The following is a 24,244-nucleotide window of genomic DNA, read 5'->3' on the forward strand; positions in this document are numbered from 1 at the left end:
ATATCAGTAGTTATAACCCACATAAATAAAAGTTATTTGGGGTCCTCAGTCATTTCATAAAGGGGTCTTGAGGTTAAAAATATTTTGAGAAAAACTGATTTAGGTTAATAGGCAAACAACTGGGAGGTTCAAGAAGTAGAAAATTATTGCCATCCACATGGGGAGTGAATTCATTTAAATGGCTTGCTTTCCTGGCTGGGAGAATTGAGAGACTAGAAGGGGGGAGCAGAAGACAAAAACAAGGAATGAGTTTAAAGAATGGACAAAGCAGGCTTGGGTGAAAGAGGTGGAGAGATGTTTCCAGCCTAGAGGCGTAAGATGTCTGGGGATGCAAAGATAGAGGAATCCAAAGATGGGAAAAGGGCAGAGAAAAGATGATTGAAAGAGAACATGGAGTGGAGTAGGAGATGGATGGAGAAAGGTGTCAGGAAAAGTGCAGATCATAGTTTGCAAGATGCTTGAGAAGGGGCAAGGAAGAGAAGACCACAAGGTTAAAAGAAAGAGTTGCAAAGGAAGTGAGAATGAGCAGAGCAGGGAGGGAGTGAAACTTACTGTCCCAGGACCATGCTAGGTTTTGTGGAACCCAAAGACAGCCCTGTACACACCAGGGGCAAAGTGTGTAGCTTACCTCATGAGGAATGTAATCAGGAGGCAGTTTGCTCAGCATATCTTCAGATAATCTATAAACGATGGCTTCCCGGGTCTCTCCCACACCGCCTCCACTCTCTTTGGGTTGAATGTTGGTAATTGTTTCAAGAACAGCAGAAGCAGTGTTACTCTGATACCTGATAAAAGAGTGAACTTTTCAGAATGTAGCAGGAAAATGTATGCTCAGAGATAATTATCAAAGCTAAAATGAACTGATAAGATCACTTAAAGCCAGATAGAAAAAAGAGGTGGGAAAAGGAAACTTTACCATCAACCCACAGGAATGAAAAAAACTAGAGACCCATTCTACTGCCCCCTAACAAGACATCAAGAACATCACAGAAAAGAAAGGCTTTCCATCTTCAGGGAAAGACATTCCACAAAAGTCTTTGGTAATCCAAAGCAATACTATCCAATTTTGCTTGTCACTATCCTACGACCCTCATGTTGGACAATGAACACAACTCTTTTTATTCTCTTCCAGTTATAGACTGGTTATAAGAATCTATAATTACATGAAAATTTGTTAGATCAAAGAGGATCACTCATATTTCTTCTATGAATTACACATTATTAAAATTTCTTTGGTATTTTCTCTTTTGTTTTCTCACTTTCCCACTTTTGTTTTATGATTTCCAAAGAAATCTATTGGCATCCATCTGTTCCACTTGTCTAAATGCAGCCACCCATATTTAAAATCCATGTATCCAATAAAAATTTATTATGTACCAGGCACTGAGCTAGGTGCTACAATATGGCGGTAAACAGATCCTTGCCTTGGTGCCCCTCTCTATCTAGTGGAAGAGGGGTGCATTTGTCAATACGACTGTAATACATGCTTTGGAGGAAAAGAACAGGATGCTTTAAAAGAGAGTAATCTGTCTGTATCTCTCTCTTGCTTTTGTTCTCACTCTCTAGATCTCTTCTGTGTCAACCAGATGCTATGAGAGGCACAAACGTAGTTTTTGTCTTGAAGTGGCTGGGCGTCGACACACAGATGGTGTGTGTGCATGAGTTTGAGAGTCAGTAGGATAGTAAAGTCCCCTACTATTATTGTATTGTATTGTATTGTGCTATTGTTCTATTGTTGTATTGCTGTCAGTTTCTCCCTTTTGGTCTGTTAGTATTTGCTTTATATATTTAGGTGCTCCTATGTTGGGTACACAAATATTTACAAATGTTGTATCTTCTTGTTGATTTGACCCTTTTATCATTATTTAATGACCATCTTTGTCTTTTATTACAGTCTTTGTTTAAAAGTGTATTTTGTCCGATATAACTACCCAAGTTTTCTTTCAGTTTCCATTTACATAAAACAGTTTTCATTCCTTCACTTTCAGTCTGTGCATGTCCTTACATTTGAAGAGAGTCTCTTGTAGGCAGCATGGGTCTTTATTTTTGTTTTTGTTTTTTAAATTCATTCAGCCACTCTATGTTTTTGACTGGAGAATTTAGCCCATTTACATTTGAAGTAATTATTACTAGGTATGTGCTCTATACTATTTTGTTCATTGTTTTCTGGCTGTTCTTTAGTTCTTTTCTATTCCTTTTCTCTTCTCCTGCTCTTCCCTTGTGGTTTAATGACTTTCTGTAGTGTTTCGGTTAGATTCCTTTCCTATTATCTTTTGTGTATCTACTATAGACTTTTGCTTTGTTAACCATGAGGCTCACATATAACAGCCTATAAATATAACAGTCTATTTTAAGTTGATAGCAAATATGTAAATAGGCATTTTCACAGGACAACTGAGGTGTGTTTTAGTCCACTGTGTGTGCCATACGTTGGGGGTGGCAACGTATCAAGAACTGTGGCTCCGATTGTTTCAGGCCTGTGGGGCCCAGAAATGCAAGCACCCCTGGCTACCAGGGCCAGGCATGCAAGGGATGTACTCTGTGTGGGCCGCATGTGTCTATTGGCTTTAGCAGGGCCACAGGAGCCACTGGGGTTGGGACACTCCTACCAGAACTAGTAAGGCAGAGGGAGAACACAAAACTGGTGCGAACCAGTACCTCCATCCCTAGCAAGAGTCCCAACAGGTTCCTGTCCCTCTAGCAGAGGCCTTATGATTAGCAAATGAATCTCCTTCACATATGATCTAAGTGCTTTTCAAACTGCTGCTTGTGCTCTGAGTCCCAGGGGTGAGTGAGTCTGCACATGAGCCCTGTAACAGCAGGATATTAATTCCCTACAGCCCTTTGGGGTTATCTCCTAGATATAAGCCCCAGTGGTTTTCAAAACCAGACCTTTTGGGGATTTGACTCTCTGGTACAGGTCCCAAGGGTTGGAGTTCCTGATGAGGGGCACAATCCCCTTGCTTCCCAAGGAGAAGCTCTGTATTTATGAGATCCCTCCCAGTTATATGTCACTGTGCCAGGGGTGAGGTTTCAGGTGAGATGACATTTCTGCCTCTCCTACCCACCTTGATGTAGCCCTTTTATACTTCACTATGGAACAGCTACTCAGTTAGTTTGCAGGTCTTTTTCAGAAGGAATCGTTCCCTATGTAGCTGTAGATATGGTGTGTCTGTGGGAGGAGTTTAGTTCAAGATCTGCCTATGCTGCTAACTTGAACTGCCTCTTCCTGTGAATTCTTAATTCACCAGGTTTGTTGCATTAATTAACATTCATTCATATTACTCATACGAATTTAAAATCCTCAAGCTAGAAATTTATTTTAAGGTGTTTCCAGGAAGTTTCAGGTGGCAGCTGGTCGAACCAACACACACCTTTCCTGGAATAATGGTGCCTACAACCAGGTCTCAAAGAATCCAACAGTTAATTCCCAATAGACATGAGTTCACAGTCAAAAATTAAAAATTCATAAAGAAACAAAGCAAGAACTCTTATCTTGAGCAAGAGCCAGTAGAAACAACAGAAAGCAGAACCAGACCTGCAAAGATCATAGATAATAAATTTTCAGATGCACGTTATGAAGATGTTTTTACTATATCAGAAAATAAAAAAGGATGGTTTAAAATATAAGTATGAAACAGGAAACTCTAAACATGAATGACATATGTGAAAAAGAGCCAAATAGAACTTTTGGAAATTTTAAAAAATATTAAAATTGAAAAACAGTATTAGTTTTTTATTGCTGCTATAACAAATTACCACAAAATAAGTGTCCTGGGGCGCCTGGGTGGCTCAGTCAGCTAAGCATCTGACTCTTGATTTCAGCTCAGGTCATGATCTCAGGGTCGTGGGACTGAGCCCAGCATCAGGCTCCATGCTCACTGTGGAGTCTGCTTGAGAATCCTTCTCTCCCTCTCCCTCTGCCCCTCCCCCCACTTGTGCCCTCTCTCTCTGTAAATAAAATCTTTTTAAAAAGTAAGTGTCTTAAAACAACATAAATTTATTATCTTACAGTTCTGTAGTTAATAAGTCTGACATAGGTTTCACCTGGCTAAAATGAAAATGTCAGCAAGGCTGAGTTCCTTTCTGTAGGCTATTGGGTAAGATCCATTTCCTTGCTCATTTGAGTTATTAGCAGAATCCACTTTCTTTCTGAGGTCCCCAATTCCTTGCTAGCTGCCCATGACAATGGCAGGTCAAGTCCCTCTCTCACTTTGCATCTTTCCTCCTGCTTCCATTTCATCTCTGTGACCCATGCTTCTGCCTTCATCTCCCACTAGTTCATGTGATTAAATTGGGCCTACTTTGACAATCTAGGATAAGGTTCCCATCCTAAGATCCTTACCCTTAAGAATATCTGTAAAGTCCTTTGTGCCATATAAGGTAACATTTATACAGGTTCTGGGGATTAGGATGTGGGTATCTTTGAGGGTTCATTATTCTGCCTATCCTTAAAAGTTAACAATGAGTCAAACAGCAGATTAGATTCAACCAAGAATTAGGAAACTGGAAAATAGATCTGAAGACATTATGTAGAATGCTGCAGAGGAAAACAAATGGGAAATATGAAAGAGAGATTAAAAGACATATAGGATAGAGTGATAAGTTCTAACGTACATCTCAGGAGATCTTCAGAAAGATAGAAGGGAGAAAATAAAAAAGAAATAATAAGGGATGAAATAACAACTGGGGATTGATGAAAGAGTTGAATTCTCAAGTTCAGGAAATTCAGTGCCTCCTAAGTAGGATGAACAAACAAACAAACAAATAAATAGAAATCTAGATGTAAACATATCACAATGAAACTGTAAAACACCAAAAACAAAGTGGATATCTTAAAAGCAACCAGAGAGAAAAACAGACTATCTAGAAAGAAATGTCAGTAAGACTGATGGCCAATCCTCAACAGCAGCATTGGAAGCCAGAAGAAAATGGAAAAGTGTGTTGCACATGTGAGGATAAAATAACTATAAACCAAGAATTGTATACACCAAGCAAAATTACCTTTCAAGAAGGAAGGCAAGACAAAAGATTTAAATAGATATTTCACCAAAAAAGCTATATTAATGGCCAGTAAACACATGAAGAGATGCTCATTTATTAGAAAAATGCAAATTAAAACCAGTGAGATATCACTTCACATCTACAAGAATGATTATAATAAACAACAGACAATAACAAGCATTGGCAAGAATGTGGAGAAACGAACCCTCATACGTTGTTGGACAGTATTGCAAAGTAGTGCAGCCACTTTGGAAAATAATCTGTCAATTTCTTAAAATGTTAAGAATAGATTAATCATATGATCCAATAATTATATTTCTATTTATCTATTGAAGAGAAATGAAAAGACATATCTACACAAAGACTTATACATGAATGTTCATAGCAGCAAAAAACAGAAACTACCCAAATGTTTATCAGCTTCTAAATAGATAAACAAAATGTGGTACATTCATATATTGGAATATTGTTTGGCAATAAAAGCAATGAAGTACTGGTACATTTTACAACATGGGTGAGCTTCTAAAACATTATACTAAAGTAAAAGACTCCATCCACAAAAGACCACCTAGTATATGATTTCAGTTATAGGAAATGTCCAGAAAGGCAAATCTATAGAGAAAGAAAGTAAATTAGTGGTTGCCGAAGCTAGGGGTAGTAGCAGGAATTGATTACAAATGGATATAAGGATTCTTTTGAGGGGTGATGGAAATATTCTAAAATTGGTGGTGATAGTCACAAAAACCTGTAAACTTAGTAAAAATCATTAAATTGACCACTTAAAATGAATGAATATATGATTTATGATAGGTAAATTATAAGTCAATAAAGCTTTTTAAAAATTTTTTGATTTACTTTCAATTTAGTTAACATATAGTGTATTATTGGTTTCAGGGGTAAAATTTTTTAATTTAATGATTCATCCGTTGCATATATCACCCAGTGCTCATACATCATGCCCTCCTTGATGCCCATCACCCAATTACCCCACTCACCTCCCTGCCAGCAACCTGCAATTTGTTCCCTAGAGTTAAGAGTCTCTTATGGTTTGCCTCCCTGTTTTGATCTTATTTTATTTTTCCTTCCTTTTCCCTATGTTCATCTGTTTTGTTTCTTAAAATCATATGGTATTTGTCTTTTTCTGAATGACTTATTTTGCTTAGCCGAATACCCTCTAATTCCACCCACATCACTGCAAATGGCAAGATTTCATTCTTTTTGATGGCTGCGTAATATTCCACTGTATATATCTACCACATCTTCTTTATCCACTCATCTGTTGATGGACAGCTAGGCTCTTTCCATATTTTGCTATTGTGGACATTGCTGCTATAAACATCAGGGTGCATCTGCTCCTTCATATCACTATTTTTGTATCCTTTGGATGAATACTCATAGTGCAATTGCTGGGTTGTAGGGTAGTTCTATTTTTCACTTTTGAGAAGTTTGCCCGTCTTTGACTTCTTGCTTAATATGAGGTTTTTTTCATTCTATTATTACTCCTGTGCTAGTTTGGAAATTACATACTATTTCTATTTTTTTACTCTTTACCCTAGAAATTTTAATATTCATTTTTAATTAAGAATAAAATTAACATCTTTACCCTCCTCTCTCAATCAAAAACTCTTAGGTAACTTTAACTACAGTCACTCCCCTCCTGGCATTTCAGTATTTTAATTTTATCTTTTTTAAAATAAACCCACAATTAAAATAAAATTATTCTTTTATGCCATAATACTTATTTAGATTTACCCATGCATTGACCCATTCTTTTCTATACCTCACACCTTCCACCTACAATAATTATCCTTTCTGAAGTATATCTTTTAGAATTCCCTTCATTGAAAAGACAAGGAAGATGAAGCAAAATATAGATATGGTGGTGCAAAAAGAGCAACATTTTATATTCTATACACATGTTATAAATACTCTTGTATTTATTTAACATTTAAAAGATCAGTTCTTTTAAATAACAAGTGTCCAAAGATGTACATACAAGACTGTTTATAATGGTATTTTGTAATAATAAATCCTGGTAAAGCTCTATAAATATCTGTACAGCCAGTAAAAATGTAATGTAGCTCTGTATTCATTGGTAAGGTGAGGTTATTGAATTGAGATTATTGAATGAAATAGCATGGTACATTTTGTTTTATGGCTGAGTAATACTCCTTTGTATGTATATGCCACATCTTTTTTATCCATTCATCAATTGTGGTCATTTAGGTTGCTTCTATATCTTGGCTATTGTAAATAATGCTGCAATTAACATTCTTACTCAGCCATAAAAAAGAATGAGATCTTGCCATTTGCGACAACATGCATGGACCTAGAGGTCATTATCCTAAGTGAAATAAGTCAGACAGAGAAAGAAAAATACTGTATTTCACTTATATGTGGAATCTAAAAAGCAAACCAAATGAATAAACAAAAAAGCAGAAACAGACCCATAAAACAGAGAACAAACTAATGGTTGTCAGAGCAGAGGGGGCGGGAAGATGGGCAAAATGGGTGAAGGGTAATGGGAGGTACAGGCTTCCACTTATGGAATAAACAAGTCACACGAATGAAAGATATAGCATGTGAATATAGTCAACAGGATTTTAATAGTGCTGTATGGTGACATATCATAGCTACACTATGCATGGCATAATGGATAGCGTTGTCAAATCACTATGTTGTACATCTGAAACTAATGTAACATTGTGTGTCAACTATACTTCAAAAAAGTAGCATATTACAAAAACCTTACCAGGGTACGATCTAATTTTTTGTTGTAAATATTGTGCATGTAAGCATAGAAAAAAATATAAAAGGGTATTTTGAGAGTGGGATTTTTGTATGAGTATTTCCTGTGATTACCTCCTGCTTTCTATTTTCTGTATTGTTTTTCTCAATGAGAAAGTATGATTTTTTATAATGAAGAGTATTAAGACCATTTTCATTTTGAAAAATAGAGAAAAAATAAGCCCCCAGATGCAAAGCCCACCAAGGACTCAACAGAGATGAATCAGTGACAAATGTCTGAGATTCACTGAAACACATTTTACAAATCCCTAGTAATTTTTGTGCCCTGCCAAAAAGGTCCCTTTCTACCTTTCCTTACAGCATACAGAAAGAATTACACCTTTCTCTTTTTCATCTCTAGCTGTGAATTGTGCAAATTGTCTCACTAACTAACAGAATCCTAAGGAGCTACTGCTAAAATTATCCAGGCTTCTTTGTTTATGAAAAAGCCACATTTTGTGTCCACAGAGGGAATTCTATTCAGCTAGCCTTTAATTCATTTAGGAAACCTGCTGAAGAATGGAGAGATGATCTGCCTTCAGCATTTTCATTTGGTTAGCAGGTAGAATACTGCATCTGGACCCAAACACACATACCCGAAGAACTGCATCCTTTCCAAAAGTCATGGCTAAGGTAAATGCATCTGCCACTATGCTCTATAAGCTGAACTTTCAGTCAGACACAGTGATGATGAGGGTCCTGTGTCAAACCTAGTAAATGTTTGTAACTGAACCAGAGTTGGGGCATCAACTCCATATCTTTAAACATATGAGTTTCACAATAAGGCCCAATAAGGTAAAAGCTGATCTTTAATAAAATTAAATGAAAACTGATTTTGAATGGGGCACCTTGGTGACTCAGTGACTAAGCAGCTGACTTTTATTTTTGGCTCAGGTCATGATCTCAGGGTAGTAGGATCGATTCCACATCCAGTATGGAGTCTGCTTGTCCCTCTCTCTCTGCTCCTCCCCCCACGTCTCTCTCTCTCAAATAAATAAATAAAGTCTTTAAAAAAAGAAAATTGAATAGATGCAGAAAAAGCATTTGACAAAGTACAGCATCCTTTCTTGATCAAAACTCTTCAGAGTCTAGGGATAGAGGGTACATACCTCAATATCATAAAAGCCATCTATGAAAAACCCACAGCGAATATCATTCTTAATGGGGAAAAACTGAGAGCTTTCCCCCTAAGGTCAGGAACACAGGAGGGATGTCCACTATCACCACTGCTATTCAACATAGTATTAGAAGTCCTAGACACAGCAATCAGACAACAAAAAGAAATCAAAGCCATCCAAATTGGCAAAGAAGAAGTCAAACTCTCACTCTTGGCAGATGATATGATACTGTATGTGGAAAACCCAAAAGACACCACCCCAAAACTGCTAGAACTCATACAGGAATTCAGTAAAGTGGCAGGATATAAAATCAATGCAAAGAAATCAGTGGCACTCCTATACACCAACAACAAAACAGAAGAAAGAGAAATTAAGGAGTTGATCCCATTTAAAATGGCACCCAAAACCCTAAGATACCTAGGAATAAATCTAACCAAAGAGGCAAAGATCTGTACTCAGAAAACTAGAAAATACTCATGAAAGAATTTGAGAAAGACACAAAGAAATGGAAAAACGTTCCATGCTCATGGATTGGAAGAACAAATATTGTGAAAATCTCTATGCTACCTACAGCAATCTACACACTCAATGCAATCCCTATCAAAACACCATCAACTTTTTTCAAACAAATGGAGCAAATAATCCTAAAATTTGTATGGAACCAGAAAAGACCCTGAATAGCCAGAGGAATGTTGAAAAAGAAAAGCAAAGCTGGTGGCATCACAATTCTGGACTTCAAGCTCTATTACAAAGCTGTCATCATCAAGACAGAATGGTACTGGCACAAAAACAGACATATGTGTCTGGAACAGTCAATGGAACAGAACAGAAAGCCCAGAAATGAACCCTCAACTCTATGGTCAACTAATCTTTGACAAAGCAGGAAAGAATGTCCAATGGAAAAAAGACAGTCTCTTCAACAAATGGTGTTGGGAAAATTGGACAGCCACATGCAGAAGAATGAAACTGGACCTTTTCCTTACACCACACACAAAAATCGACTCCAAATGATTGAAAGACCTCAATGTGAGACAGGTGTCCGTCAAAATCCTAAAGGAGAACACAGGCAGCAACTTCTTCGACCACAGCCGCAGCAGCTTCTTCCTAGAAACATTGCCAAAGGCAAGGGAAGCGAGGGCAAAAATGAACTATTGGGATTTCATCAAGATAAAAAGCTTTTGCATGGCAAAAGAAACAGTCAACAAAACCAAAAGACAACCGACAGAATGGGAGAAGATATTTGCAAATTATATATCAGATAAAGGGCTAGTATCCAAAATCTATAAAGAACTTATCAAACTCAACACCCAAAGAACAAATGATCCAGTCAAGAAATGGGCAGAAGACATGAACAGACATTTTTCCAAAGAAGACATCCAAATGGCCAACAGACACATGAAAAAGTGCTCAACATCGCTCGGCATCAGGGAAATCCAAATCAAAACCTCAATGAGATACCACCTCACACCAGTCAGAATGGCTAAAATTAACAAGTCAGGAAATGACAGATGTTGGCAGGGATGCGGAGAAAGGGGAACTCTCCTACACTGTTGGTGGGAATGCAAGCTGGTGCAGGCACTCTGGAAAAGAGTATGGAGGTTCCTCAAAAAATTGAAAATAGAGCTACGCTACAACCCAGCAACTGCACTACTGAGTATTTACCCCAAAGATACAAATGTAGGGATCTGAAGGGGTACGTGCACCCTGATGTTTATAGCAGCAATGTCCACAATAGCCAAACTATGGAAAGAGCCAAGATGTCCATCGACAGATGCATGGATACACACACACACACACACACACACACACACACACACACACACACACACACACACACACACACAGGAATATTATGCAGCCATCAAAAGGAATGAGATCTTGCCATTTACAACGATGTGGGTGGAACTGGAGGGTGTTATGCTGAGTGAAATAAGTCCATCAGAGAAAGACATGTATCATATGACCTCACTGATATGAGGAATTCTTAATCTCAGGAAACAAACTGAGGGTTGCTGGAGTGGTGGGGGTTGGAAGGGATGGGGTGGCTGGGTGATGGACATTGGGGAGGGTATGTGCTGTGGTGAGCACTGTGAATTGTGTAAGACTGTTGAATCACAGACCTATACCTCTGAAACAAATAATACATTATATGTTAAAAAAAAAAAAAGAAGAACAAGAAGATAGCGGGAAGGGAAAAATGAAGGGTGGGAAATCAGAGGGGAAGATGAACCATGAGAGACTATGGACTCTAAGAAACAAACTGAGGGTTCTAGAGGGGAGGGGGGTGGGGGACGGGTTAGCCTGGTGATGGGTATTAAGGAGGGCACGTACTGCATGGAGCACTGGGTGGTATAAGAAAACAATGAATCGTGGATCACCACATCAAAAACTAATGATGTATTGTATGGTGACTAACATAATAAAATAAAATTCTAAAAAAAAGCAAAGAAAAAAATAGAAGGTATCAGCTCATGATAACATCAATGACAAAATAAAAACATTTTTATGAAAAAAAAGAAAATTGATTTTGTGTAAGTTTATAGAGAATTCTAAATTTATTTATTATTATTTTTTGGTGAGCAACCTCTCTTCAGATGTTGGGGTTTTAGAATATCCCCAAACACATTTATTTTAAAAGTTGAAAGACGAACACACCAAGCACCCACAAAATTGAGCACATACATAGGTAATAAAATATTCTAGTAAAATAGGACAAAAAGCGCTTTCAACTCATTCCTGAATTTTGAATTATGGTGCTATCCCAATTTTTAAAAGTCATCTAAAGTCCAAGGAAGATACAGATAACTCTAAGGGGAAAACCTAGGAAAACAGCTGATGTGACAACAAAATGAAGTCATCAAAAGTCAAGGATCCACATGTTATTATATACAATTCTCAGACAGGTACATTTCTGTGGTTTATGTTACTTCACGATCTCATGTTAGCATTAGATACAGTAAAGGCAGACAATGAGGGCAGGGTGCTATGTTAGAGAAGATGTAGATATCACTGTCACGGTTGTCTTCCTGAGAGCTGTGAACAACCACGCAAGTCTGGGTAGCATGAAACCTCTGCCTTTATCCTATTCTCCGCATAGCCACATTTCAGCTGACTCCTAGGGCTCTCTGCTTCTTAAATCAAACAATTCCAACACCCAACTCATTGCTTTCATTCTCCCTTTGCCCTTATCTGTCCCATCTTCTTGAACATCAATGTCTTCACCCAGCTGCTGACCTATAAACTTCAGAGAGAATTTCCTCTTGATGCCACTCTCCAGCTCTTCTTGGTTTCCAAGACCTATTTCCAAATCACTGCTAGCATCTATCTAGAAATTTCCAGCATCTTCATGATGCCCCAAGCCAGTCTCTGCATGTGCATCACCTTCGCGGGTAGGCTGCTCCTCTCTTGAAGCCCCTCCCCACCATGCTCTAAGCACATTGGACTTGGATCCTTGCACACAGCACACACTTTCACATCTATTCATGCCCCTCCTTGGACTGTTCCTTCATATATGTGCCTTAATCTATGCCTTTTATTTTCACTGTGCCAAAGCATTTTATTTTTAATTTTTTTTCAGTTGTATATATTTAAGGTGTACAACTTGGTGACTCAATATACGTATACATACTTACTGCTCATTATCTTCCTCTTTCCTTGCACTGTCCTCCAGTGCTGCAGTCCCTCCCTCCCTACTCCGTCTCTCACCTGAGAACTCCTGCACATCCATGAAGACACAGCTCAGAGGTGGCCTCTCTCACTAGCTTACTTCAGTCCCTAAACTGGAATTTATTGCTCCTTCCTGTTTGTTCTCATAGCAGTGTGTGTGTGTGTGTGTGTGTGTGTGAGAGAGAGAGTGTTCTATATAAGCCTGACTTTAGAGTCTGTCATACTGTATTACATAACTATCTGTCATTCAGTTATTTTCCCTAATACATGATGAACTTCAAGGGCAAGGATTGCCTCTTCCTAATCTCTGTATCCTGAGTTGGCTAGAAAGTAAGTTCTCAATACATGTGTGTTGAATTCAGGCCAATTGGCTTGAATTTTATTGAACCTCAAATATAAAGGAGAGCGATTCTCCAATATTTAAAGGGCATGAAAGTTTAATTATTCATTTCTTCTTATGCTAAAAGTAGAGTAAATTACTATTATTACTATTTACCTAGTTCCTGGCACATTTCCCCATACAAAGGGAAATATATATATGTAAATTTATGTGCTCCTCAAAACACAGGAGAATCCGAAAGACATCATCTGAGGGTAAAGAAAAGCTGCTTTTATTATGATATTTAAGCACAGATCTTTAAAGGTTAAAGAAAAGAAGACCACAGTAAGTTTCCAGTCATACAAAGAAAATCAGAGTTCCTTCTTCCTACCTGTTCTAACTACAAATAAAAAAGGGGAAAGATCCCATGTCTGGGACTCTCAGGGGCTCTTGGCTCACCTCCAGCTCACTGCCTCTCTGGAAACACGCTCTGCACCAGGGGCTGGGTGCCAACCGTGCACACTGCTGCAGACATGACCATTCTGTTGTTGGCCAGGGCTAGCTGCATGCACCACTGCTCCAGAGAGGGGCCAATGGACATGCTACTACTGCTAGGTCTCACCTAGGAAATCATTTTCTTGCGGGTGATTTTATTTTTTTATGAGGTGATCTGAAAATAATCCTCAGGACATGAATGTGGGGAAGAAGCCCTGAAAAGCGAACCCATTTTGTATAGACCTGCACAAGCTCTCCAGATCACCTCCCCGCCATACATTTTATTAGGTGCAGAATGCAAGGGCTATACAACTCACATTTCTTTATCCACCATGTGATTGTATGTTTGCAAAGACAGGAAAGGCAGAAGCCTGGTTAGCTAGCTATTATGGAGAACTGCGAATATCTCTATATGCCTCAAAAGCCTTGCAGACTTTCAGGAAAACAGTCCCCATAAGTGCCCTGAGATGAAGAACAAGTACTATAATACTCCATGAGCTTTGGTCCTAAGTTACTTCCAGAAGAAAAATTTCTCTTTGGAGTAAATATGGGAAGAAGCTCATATTGCTCTTGTAGCTTGCTGGTTTGGGGCAGCTTGTCCAGGTCACCCCTGTTGGGTGGTAGAGTCAAGGTCACGGGTAATAAAAATGCAATACAAATGAAAAACAGAACTGTCTCTAAATAAACAATTAACCATCTAATGAGATACTAGTGCACTATCACATCCAAATCAGCCTAGATTTATATACTTCTTTGCACATGAAATAACGAGAACAAATTTTTAATAAAAATCTGAAACTCAAATTTCAGCTAATACTAAAAGGAATACAATTAAATTCATCCTGCATAGAAATGAATATAAAAGTTGTAATAGGACATTTGATAAATTTCAGAAGGTAGAAAATATGCATAACGGTTAATGAGAAAAAGAGTGAAAATAAATAACTGTTTTTGACATCGAGATAGTTGCATTTGCAGAGTCCTTGGTACCTTATAAATCTAGATAATAAATTGTGAATAAACTATGCATTTTTATGGTTTCTGTCGCCAAGGTATCTAAGCTCTTGGGAAAGATTTTACTTATTTTAAAGCATTTATTCAGCGGTATTTTCCACCCCTACCACCTTTTCAGGGATTGTGCATTCTTAAGAAAGAGGAAGACTCATGATCCCCTTTTGCAAATCTCCCTCTCCTCTCAAATTTATGGATGCTAACTTCAGAGTGCAGATTCTAGAAGCAGGGACATAGAGTTCTCCACCATGGCCCAATTACAGCCCAGGAAACTATCTGGAAGAGTGCTATCGAATAGGGTGCACATCAGATAAATTAATAAGGATTCTTCTAGCTGGGGACATTCACACAGATTTCTGACTGTATCTTAGAGAGTCTACCCTTTCTCATGGCTTCAAGTGTTATCTCTGTACAAATATTGAAACATCTCACCTGGGCTCCAGCCCATGTTTCTCTCACAACTCAGATAAATCCCTCTGTCTTTCCCAATTCAACACACCCAAACAGGACCCTGCAACTCCCCCTCAAATGCACTTCTGTTCCAAACTCCACCATCATCCTAGCTTCCAGACCAGAAATGTCAGGGGAAGCTTTCATTCCTTCTTTCATCTCACACAGAACTTGGGAGAGTCACCTCTTGCTGGAATGGGAGGGTCTTGTTGGGAGGGGACCAGGGGTAGGTTTTAGCTGAGAAGCTTCATCTGCTATTGCTTACTGCCTCCTGGTGGCAGGTGGGGAAACAGCGAGGGGTTAGAGCACAGCCCTCCAGGAAGGCGGGATCGAACGCCTAGGATTCCAGTCATCAGAAATACCAGACAGAGTCAAGAGGACAAAATGACCAAATGCAGAGCTGCACAAAACAGCCTACTGCCTGAGCAGGAACCAAAAATGGACCAAGGTCCCTGGGAGGAGGAGAGCAGGAGTGGGCAGGGAAGACCCAAGGACAGACCAGGTGGGAAGTTAAGTATCAAGAGATCAGATGAGGAGGGTCACAGGTCCTACAGGCCAGCTAGTTGTCTAGCAGATTGGAAACAGACTTCTAGCACTTTCACTCGGTGTGATGAGAGAATGCAAGATCCTGACACTATATTTTGGGAAAAGATAGCTGTGGCATCTATAGCATGCCGGCCAGTGATGCCAGAGAAGCCTTTGGACAGAGTGGTGAAGAGAGATGCCAAAAGACACAGGAGGCTTGCTGTGCTCTCTACCCCTTAGGTAGCAGCAACAAATGGATGAAAACTACATAAGATTCTCAGCCATTGCTTTATACTCACTAAGTCCCACTGGTCCCCTTTGGGACCTGCCTACAGCTTCACTCTACCCTCTCCATCCCCTCATCACCCCTGATCTTGGCCTGCATCAATCTGCATTTGGATTTATCCATAGGGTCTCCAAGATGGTCTTAGTCCAAACAGCCCCCAAATGTAAGGAAATGTACTCAATTTCACTCAAAATAAGAGAAAACAAATTAAAACTATGCTGAGATACCATTTCTCACTTGTCATATTGGTGAAAATTCAAATGCTTCACCAATACTCTGTTGATGAGGCTGTGAAGGAAGGGCCTCATCCCATTGTTGTGGAGAATGCAAAGTAGCACAGCCCTGTGGAAGGGAACTTGGCAATATTCACTAATTCCTGATCTAGCAACACCACCCACAGCTATTTACCCTGAAAATACATCTCCAACAACATGGGAAACCATAACCATGAGATCATTAATTGAGGAATTATTTGGGATATCAAAATATTGGAAACAATCTAAATGCCCACCCATAGTAGAACGGATGATAAACTATGGTACATATTAACAATGGAGAAGCATGCAGCTCTAAAAAAAAATTGTGAGGAAGACATGGGAACATATGGAGTGATTACAGGATATATATATTTTTAAGATTTTGTTTATTTATTTTTTAGAGAGAGAGAGCGTGCACGCAAGCAGGGGGAGAAGCAGAGGGGGAAAGAGAGAAAATCTTAAGCAGACCCCACACCCAGCAAGGAGCCCAACTCAGGGCTCGATCTCACAACTCTGAGATCATGATATGAGCCAAAATCAAGAGTTGGATGCTTAACCAACTGAGCCACCAAGGTGTCCCACAGGATACATTTTTAATTGGAAAAGACAAGACACAAAATTATATATATAGTATGGCAACTTTATGTAAGAAAAAGAAAGGTAAAAATATATATGTATTTATATTTTAGCAAAAAGAAACAGGGAAGGGGCACCTGGGTGGCTCAGTCAGTTGAGCATCTGACTCTTGGTTTCAGCTCAGGTCATGACCTCAGTGTCGTGGGATTAAGTCCTGCGTCGGGCTCTGTGCTCTGCGGGCAGTCTGCTTGAAGATTCTCTCTCTCCCTCTACCTCTTTCTCTCTCCCACCCCCGCTCATGTGCATGCTCTCTCTCTCTCTGTAAATTTTTAAAAAATTAAAAAAAACAGGGACGATAACCCAGAAACTAATACATTTGGTTGCCCATAAAGGAAAAGGGAAATGGGCTGGAAGGATGTGAGAATACCTTGTTATCTAGTCGTGATTTTCAAGCCATGTCCATCGTGTTTAAGACAATCAACAGAGATGGACAAAAATTAAATGTAATATGAATAGAAATAAATGAATGCACCTATCCATCAATTGATAGCATAACGATGAAGAAAAAACAATCTGAGTGACTTTTGAATATAGTACTCTGTACAACCTCAGTGGGATATATTCTAGGGATGAAAAGAACTGCAAAGAAATCTTGACCTCTACTTAATATATTTGTTGTTGGTAGTGGTATCAGTGGAGTGATTCAGAGCAAATGAGTAAATATTGAACTTACTGAGAACCAGAGCTCTTACCATGGGAGAAAGGAGATATCAATATCAAAATGAGGAATGACAAGGAAGAGACATGACATATACCTTTCAAATTGGAGCTATTAGTATTAGCTCATGACATTTTAAAAAGTACTTATTTCCTAGCTCTAGCCATTGAGAGGGGCTATAATCACACACACACACACACACACACAGAGAGACAGAGAGAGACAGAGAGACAGAGAGAAATAGATGCAGTTACACATGGATATAACTATAGATCTATAAATATACAAAGATAAAAATACAGAAAGAGAAAAGGCAAATGGTACAAGATGTTAACAACTGATGACTCTGGGTGAAGGGTATATGGTGTTCCCTGTACATTTTGGAGGGTTTATAATAGTTCAAAATAAAGAGTCAAGGGGAAAAAAATAGTTTGTCTCAACACTGCCTCCCATCTGGGTTACATTTTAGTTGTACTTCTCTGCGCCTTTTCTAGTTCTGGTTTATCTTTCTTGAGAGCTGATGACCAAAACTGCTTTGGTCATACAGGATGAGATGAGTTCAACCCTGCTTTTCGCATTCCTCAGCAGAATCCTATAGTGCCCAACGGGATCCAATTCTCCAGGAACCAGCTGTCATGACTCCTTGGGCTCTTGCCAAGGATGAAATCAAAGTTCAGCGCCCTCATATGTGAGCTGCTTCAATTATTAATGTATAACTGCTTTAAAACATTGGCCATTTTTCTGCCCACCCACATGGACTCATGAGCTGTTTCTATAGACCATCCCCATTAATTAGATTCTTCATAATCCAGAAGAATTTAGTATCACTGGCACATTCAATGAGTAGTCCCTGAGCATCTGGCACCATGTAGCGCTGGAGATACAGTAGCAGGAAAAATAGACATAAGTTTCAGACACGATGGTGCTTATGTTTAATTGGTAGAAAGATGATAGCAAATAAGTAAGTAAATACAGAGTAAGCCAGTTGGTGATACAATCTAAAGAAAGGAGCAAGCAAGAAGGATGGAATCTGGGGTGAGGGCTGGGGAGTGGTCTGCAATTTTTAAATAGGGCAGTGAGGGAAGACATCATTGAAAAGGTAATGTTTAAGTAAAGACCAGAAAAGGTGGTATCTGGTCTTTACAATGATATCTGGGGGAGGGGGGGGATGTTCTGGGAGGTGCAAATATCCCATGGGGGAGCCATCTGGCCTGAGTAACAGGAAGCTCATGGGAGCTGGAGCTGGGCAGTGAGTGGGGGCGAGGGCAGAGGAGACCAGGCCAAGAGGTGGGGGCAGGTGGTCTTGTGGCCCTTGCAGTTCACCTGTAGGTCACTGTCTGCCTTTGACCTTGACTTGGAGTGAGATGGGAAACTTAGGAGGCTTCCAAACAGAGGAGTGACATGGTCTACCTCAGATTTTTAGAGTTTCAGCTAAAGCAAAACTATTTCTCTGTGTTCTTTCTTTGAGATAATGTTTGAGTTGATTCCAAATGGATCCCTGAGGAATCTTTTTATTTCTTCACTTCTTTCCTGTCTCCAGCTAACTTACGATGGCCTATTCACATAACCACCAGAGCCATCATGGTTCCATCATGGGGTCTGAAAAGAGCGTTAGCCATTCATGACTCTTCTGGGTCATGCCCACGTCTTTGAAGATGAAGAGCAACATGGGAGAGATCAGAGGATTTGGACAAGTTAGAATCTGTACTGGTGACCAAGAGGCCAGGAGGCCAAGCCTCACACGAGGGGTGAAGTGTATGTAGGTTCAGGGAGAGAGAGACAATGCAGGGGGAGCTCTCTGGGACTCCATGGATGCTGGGCAAGGGCAGAGAAGCAGAAGGTGAGAAATGTCCCTGCCCCTTTGCAGAGTTGTTAAAATTGCAGTGGCAGATGAGTGACTAGGAGAGAGGAACATCCCATTCCTTCTCAATAGGTTGTCACAGCTTAGAATCTGCCAGAGGTATCTTGGTCTCTTCCATCCCCCGAAGCCACTCTTCTAGACATGAACTCCCTGGTCTTTCCTCAATGGGCCAGAGGCAATGACCATCCACAGGAGAATCTCAGCTGGGGCTTCTTGGTGCCCTCTCGGTGGAACTGGATAGCCTTGTTTTCAGGTTCCCTCATTCAAAGGATGGGTCTGAGAAGGGACTTGGGATTTGGATGTATTTCTTGTCTCTTCACTTACCATCTCTTAGCTCAGTGACCAGAGCAGGGGCCTCACATTGAGCTGAAAGAGCCTTTCCTCCAGGCTCTATGCCCACCATGGGCACCATGTCTCTGTTAGAGACAGAAGGAAGCAACTGAGCAAGTAAGGGCACAGGGGCCACAAGAGAGAGGATCAAGCAAAAACACAATTCCTCATCCTCTTCTCTCTATCCTCCTGGCCCCTTTGGACTCTGTTTATGACCATTATTTTTAATGGATTTTTTTTTTTAAGGTAAGAGGCAAGGAGCTGGGAGACTATTGTCTTATCAGTAGAAAGCATCAATACCAATAACATCAGCTGGTTTTACAACATGACAGACGAGAAATAATCAATGCATAAATTAGAGCTTAAACATTGTCATAAACTCTGGAGCAACAGGATTTAGTGTGGGGAGAGATGGCCAAGTTATGACAAAGTTGTAATTGGGAGACAGGAAGTGACATTATTTTTCACAGCAAAATAAAAAGAAGGGAAAGGAAAGAAATTAAGAGAAAATGAAATGCACAGCCTTTGCCAGGCTGAGTTACAAATGATCCCTTAAAATTAAAAAATGCCAGGAACTTACGTGATATCAGCATTAGGGTGTAGCCCAAAGACTTCAGGGTTATCTAGGGATGGCAGTGACTGGATGTACTCAAAATACTGATCCAGGGTTTTGCACAAGGGGATTTTATATCCAGTATAAAAACAGAATGATGGTTCAAACATCTTCTCACTGAACCACACCTATGCAGGAGAGAAAAAAGAAGAAATAAAAGTGATGAACATCTAAATGAAAACTATAAGGAAGGAAGGGTCACCTTATTTCCATTTTAATAGATTTTTATATTGAGTTTGAAAGGATCTTAAGAAAACCACGGATAGAAATAATTAGCACAATACAAAGAAAAAAGAAAGGCCACATGACACAAAAACGGTGAAGACTGAGCCTCTCTTGAACACCAAAGAAGAAGCTTGCTAACAGTGACAAGAGAGCCAGCCTTGCAAGCACACTCTCTTTGCTCCACTAAACTCACGATCCCCCATCCCACTTTTGAAGGCGAATGAGAACACACTGCAGAGAGGAGGCCATAACCATACACAGGAGAGAGGATCTGGGCATTTCCATGGCCTCCCTTTGCCCCCAAAACAGGGTTCATGCCGGGGAATGTGCTGTGCTCAGGGTGGCTCACAGCAGCACCCTGCACCACTCAAGGCCAGGAAAACTTAACAATTGTCTCCCCTCCCATCCCAAGCTGGAGAGCTCCCTCTGTTAATTAAGTTATGTCCCTGGCCACAAGAAGCAAATGTATCCAACTGTCTTATTGTTTGCCTGAAGACATCTTTTTCTCATTCCATATGAATTGATTATCTGTAATGTAAAAGCAAGAGAACAAATACACACTTGGTGTGAATAGACTTATTCTGAGGAGGAAAAAAAAAAGAATGCTGAATGCCTATGAGCCAGATTTGAGGCAATGACTTCAGTGTATAACAGAGCAATTTTCTCAGCAGGAAGGATGTCTGAATCCCTCGGAGGACTCAATGTGAAAAGAGATGGGGATTGTGCTTTACTTCAGTAGGTTACACTTTCTCTAGCATCTTCCTTCCATATCCTTCTTCCAGCTCTTTTTAGGTCCAGTGATCACTCTGAAATGTCCTGTGTGCTGGTTTTCTCTTCTAGACCCCCTTCCCTCTGCCACCCTGCCCCTCCCCCCCAGTTCTATCCTAGTTAACTCCTGTGCACAAGGCACGGAGCTGAGAACTGAAATAGAAGGCAAAGGTGAGTCACACACCATTCTTTCCTCTAAGGAGCTTGTGACCCACTGGAGGGATAAGTCAATTACATAATAAACCATAGTGCAAAGTCCACTAAGGTAAGAGCCAAAGGAAATAAAAATAAGCAAAACACAAGGAGGCTTAAAGCAGGAAGAGGGAATAGCCAGCGGGATGTCAGGTAAGGCTTTATCTGGGAAGTGATCCTAGAGATAAGCCTTGAAGGATAGGATTTCGACAGGGGAACTCCCCAGTGACTGGGGAGACCACACCAGCAAAGGCACAGAGGAACTGATGCAAAAATGTGAGGCAGGGTGAGGAGGTGGTGAAATCTAGGATAAATAAGTCCAGGTGATGACTGGCGTTGATTTAAGAAATGAGAAACAGTTCAAAGTTATTAAAGAGAACAGTGCTATGATCATGGTCATTAATTAGAAAGGTTATGGTTTTAGTGATGTGGATAACCAGGGAGGAGAAGGCCACAACACTGACCACACTGAGTTCTCCAGTACCAATGACATAAATCTATAAAAGCAACATGAAGTTTCTTCCTGTTTTTCTATCACTTTATTAATCTACCCACAAAGAGCTGGAGTCACAAACACACACACACAGCTGAGTATCAGCAAATTTGGAGGACATTTTGGGGGACAGTCAACATAAGGAATAAGAAATCAACATGGAAGGACTTCGGGAGACTCTAGAAGGTACCTTACAAAGATAAGCAGTCATCCTCCAAGGACAATAAATAAAGTTCTACAATTGTTGGTTTGAGAGGAGACACACCATAAGATGTTGAGAACAGAGAAAACAAACAGGGGTTCAAAGATAAGCCCCAAGGATATAAAATCAATGCAAAGAAATTAGTTGCATTTCTATACACCAACAAGACAGAAGAAACAGAAATAAAGGAGTCAATCCCATTTGCAATTGCACCCAAGACCATAAGATACCTAGGAATAAGTCTAACCAAAGAGGCAAAGAATTCGTACTCAGAAAACTATATAATATTCATGAAAGAAATTGAGGAAGGCACAAAAAAATGGAAAAACGTTCCATGCTCATGGATTGGAAGAACAAACATTGTGAAAATCTCTATGCTACCTAGAGCAATCTACACATTTAATGCAATCCCTATCAAAACACCGTCAACTTTTTTCAAAGAAATGGAGCAAATAATTCAAAAATTTATATGGAACCAGAAAAGACCCCGAATAGCCAGAGAAATGTTGAAAAGAAAACCAAAGCTGGTGGCATCACAATGCCGGACTTCAAGCTTTATTACAAAGCTGTCATCATCAAGACAGTATGGTATGGTACTGGCACAAAAACAGACACATAGATCAACGGAACAGAATAGAGAGCTCAGAAATGGACCCTCAACTCTATGGTCAACTAATCTTCAACAAAGCAGGAAACAATGTCCAATGGAAAAAAGACAGTCTCTTCAACAAATGGTGTTGGGAAAATTGGACAGCCACATGCAGAAGAATGAAACTGGACTATTTCCTTACACCACACACAAAAATAGACTCAAAATGGATGAAAGACCTAAATGTGAGACAGGAATCCATCAAAATTCTAGAGGAGAACACAGGCAGCAACCTCTTCGACCTCAGCCACAGCAACTTCTTTCAAGAAACATCACCAAAGGCAAGGGAAGCAAAAATGAACTATTGGGACTTCATCAAGATAAAAAACTTTTGCACAGCAAAGAAAACAGTCAACAAAACCAAAAGACAACCGGCAGAATGGGAGAAGATATTTGCAAATGACATATCAGATAAAGGGCTAGTATCCAAAATCTATAAAGAACTTATCAAACTCAACACCCAAAGAACAAATAATCCAGTCAAGAAATGGGCAGAAGACATGAACAGAAATTTTTCCAAAGAAGACATCCAAATGGCCAACAGACACATGAAAAAGTGCTCAACATCACTCAGCATCAGGGAAATCCAAATCAAAACGTCAATGAGATACCACCTCACACCAGTCAGAATGGCTAAAATTAACAAGTCAGGAAACAACAGATGTTGGCGAGAATGCAGAGTAAGGCGAACCCTCCTACACTGTTGGTGGGAATGCAAGCTGGTGCAGGCACTCTGGAAAACAGTATGGAGGTTTCTCAAAAAGTTGAGAATAGAGCTACGCTACAACCCAGCAACTGCACTACTGGGTATTTACCCCAAAGATATAAATGTAGTGATCCAAAGGGGCACATGTACCCCAATGTTTATAGCAGCAATATCCAAAATAGCCACACTATGGAAAGAGCCTAGATGTCCATCAACAGATGAATGGATAAAGAAGATGTGGTAGATACATACAATGGAATATTATGCAGCCATCAAAAAACCCAAAATCTTGCCATTTGCAAGGATGTGGATGGAACTAGAAGGTATTATGCTAAGCGAAATAAGTCAATCAGAGAAAGACAATTATTATATGATCTCACTGATATGAGGAATTTGAGAAACAAGGCAGAGGATCATAGGGGAAGGGAAGGAAAAATGAAACAAGATGAAACCAGAGAGAGAGACAAACCATAAGAGACTCTTAATCTCAGGAAACAAACTGAGGGTTGCTGGAGTGGAGGGGGGTGGGAGGGATGGGGTGGCTGGATGATGGACATTGGGGAGGGTATGTGCTATGGTGAGCACTGTGAATTGTGTAAGACTGATGAATCACAGACTTGTACTCCTGAAACAAATAATACATTATATGTTAATAAAAAATAAAAACAAAGATAAGCCCCAGATTGAAAGTCATATAGAGACAGAGGGTCCAACTTGAAGGCACTGATAGACAGTTAAAAACCGAGCCTCCCTCTGAGTAGCATGGTCAGGGTAAAGTGGCCACAAAGAGGTTAGGTCAGCAGGTCAGAAGGTAGGACTGAAGAAGCAGAGACTGAGATAGGGGAAGGCAGCATGTGGGCCCTATGGTGCTTTCTGCAGCCTTCTTCAGTAGAGATTTCTGGTAACCCCATGTCCTTACAGCCAGAGACCCACACTCACCTCTCTAGTTATTGAGGGGACATCTGGAACAGGCAAGGGGAAGGAACAGATGAG

At 39.9% G+C, this 24,244-nt stretch overlaps 1 protein-coding gene across 1 annotated transcript in view; it reads right to left on the bottom strand.

Annotated features, from left to right (window-relative positions):
* DNAH8 (dynein axonemal heavy chain 8) overlaps nucleotides 1-24,244 on the bottom strand; it is a 395,922-nt gene that overhangs the window by 28,540 nt on the left and 343,138 nt on the right. Inside the window, exons 87-88 of the mRNA XM_088024365.1 lie at nucleotides 19,984-20,144; nucleotides 629-785 (exon numbers count right to left, since the gene is read on the bottom strand). Coding sequence (XP_087880491.1) covers nucleotides 629-785; nucleotides 19,984-20,144 — 318 coding nt within the window. The remainder of the gene's footprint in view (nucleotides 1-628; nucleotides 786-19,983; nucleotides 20,145-24,244) is intronic.

The sequence above is a fragment of the Eumetopias jubatus genome, unplaced genomic scaffold (genome assembly GCF_037043125.1).
Source record: "Eumetopias jubatus isolate StellerSeaLion01/CBP00866 unplaced genomic scaffold, mEumJub1_p1.0 scaffold_6, whole genome shotgun sequence".
NCBI classification, from domain to species: domain Eukaryota; kingdom Metazoa; phylum Chordata; class Mammalia; order Carnivora; family Otariidae; genus Eumetopias; species Eumetopias jubatus.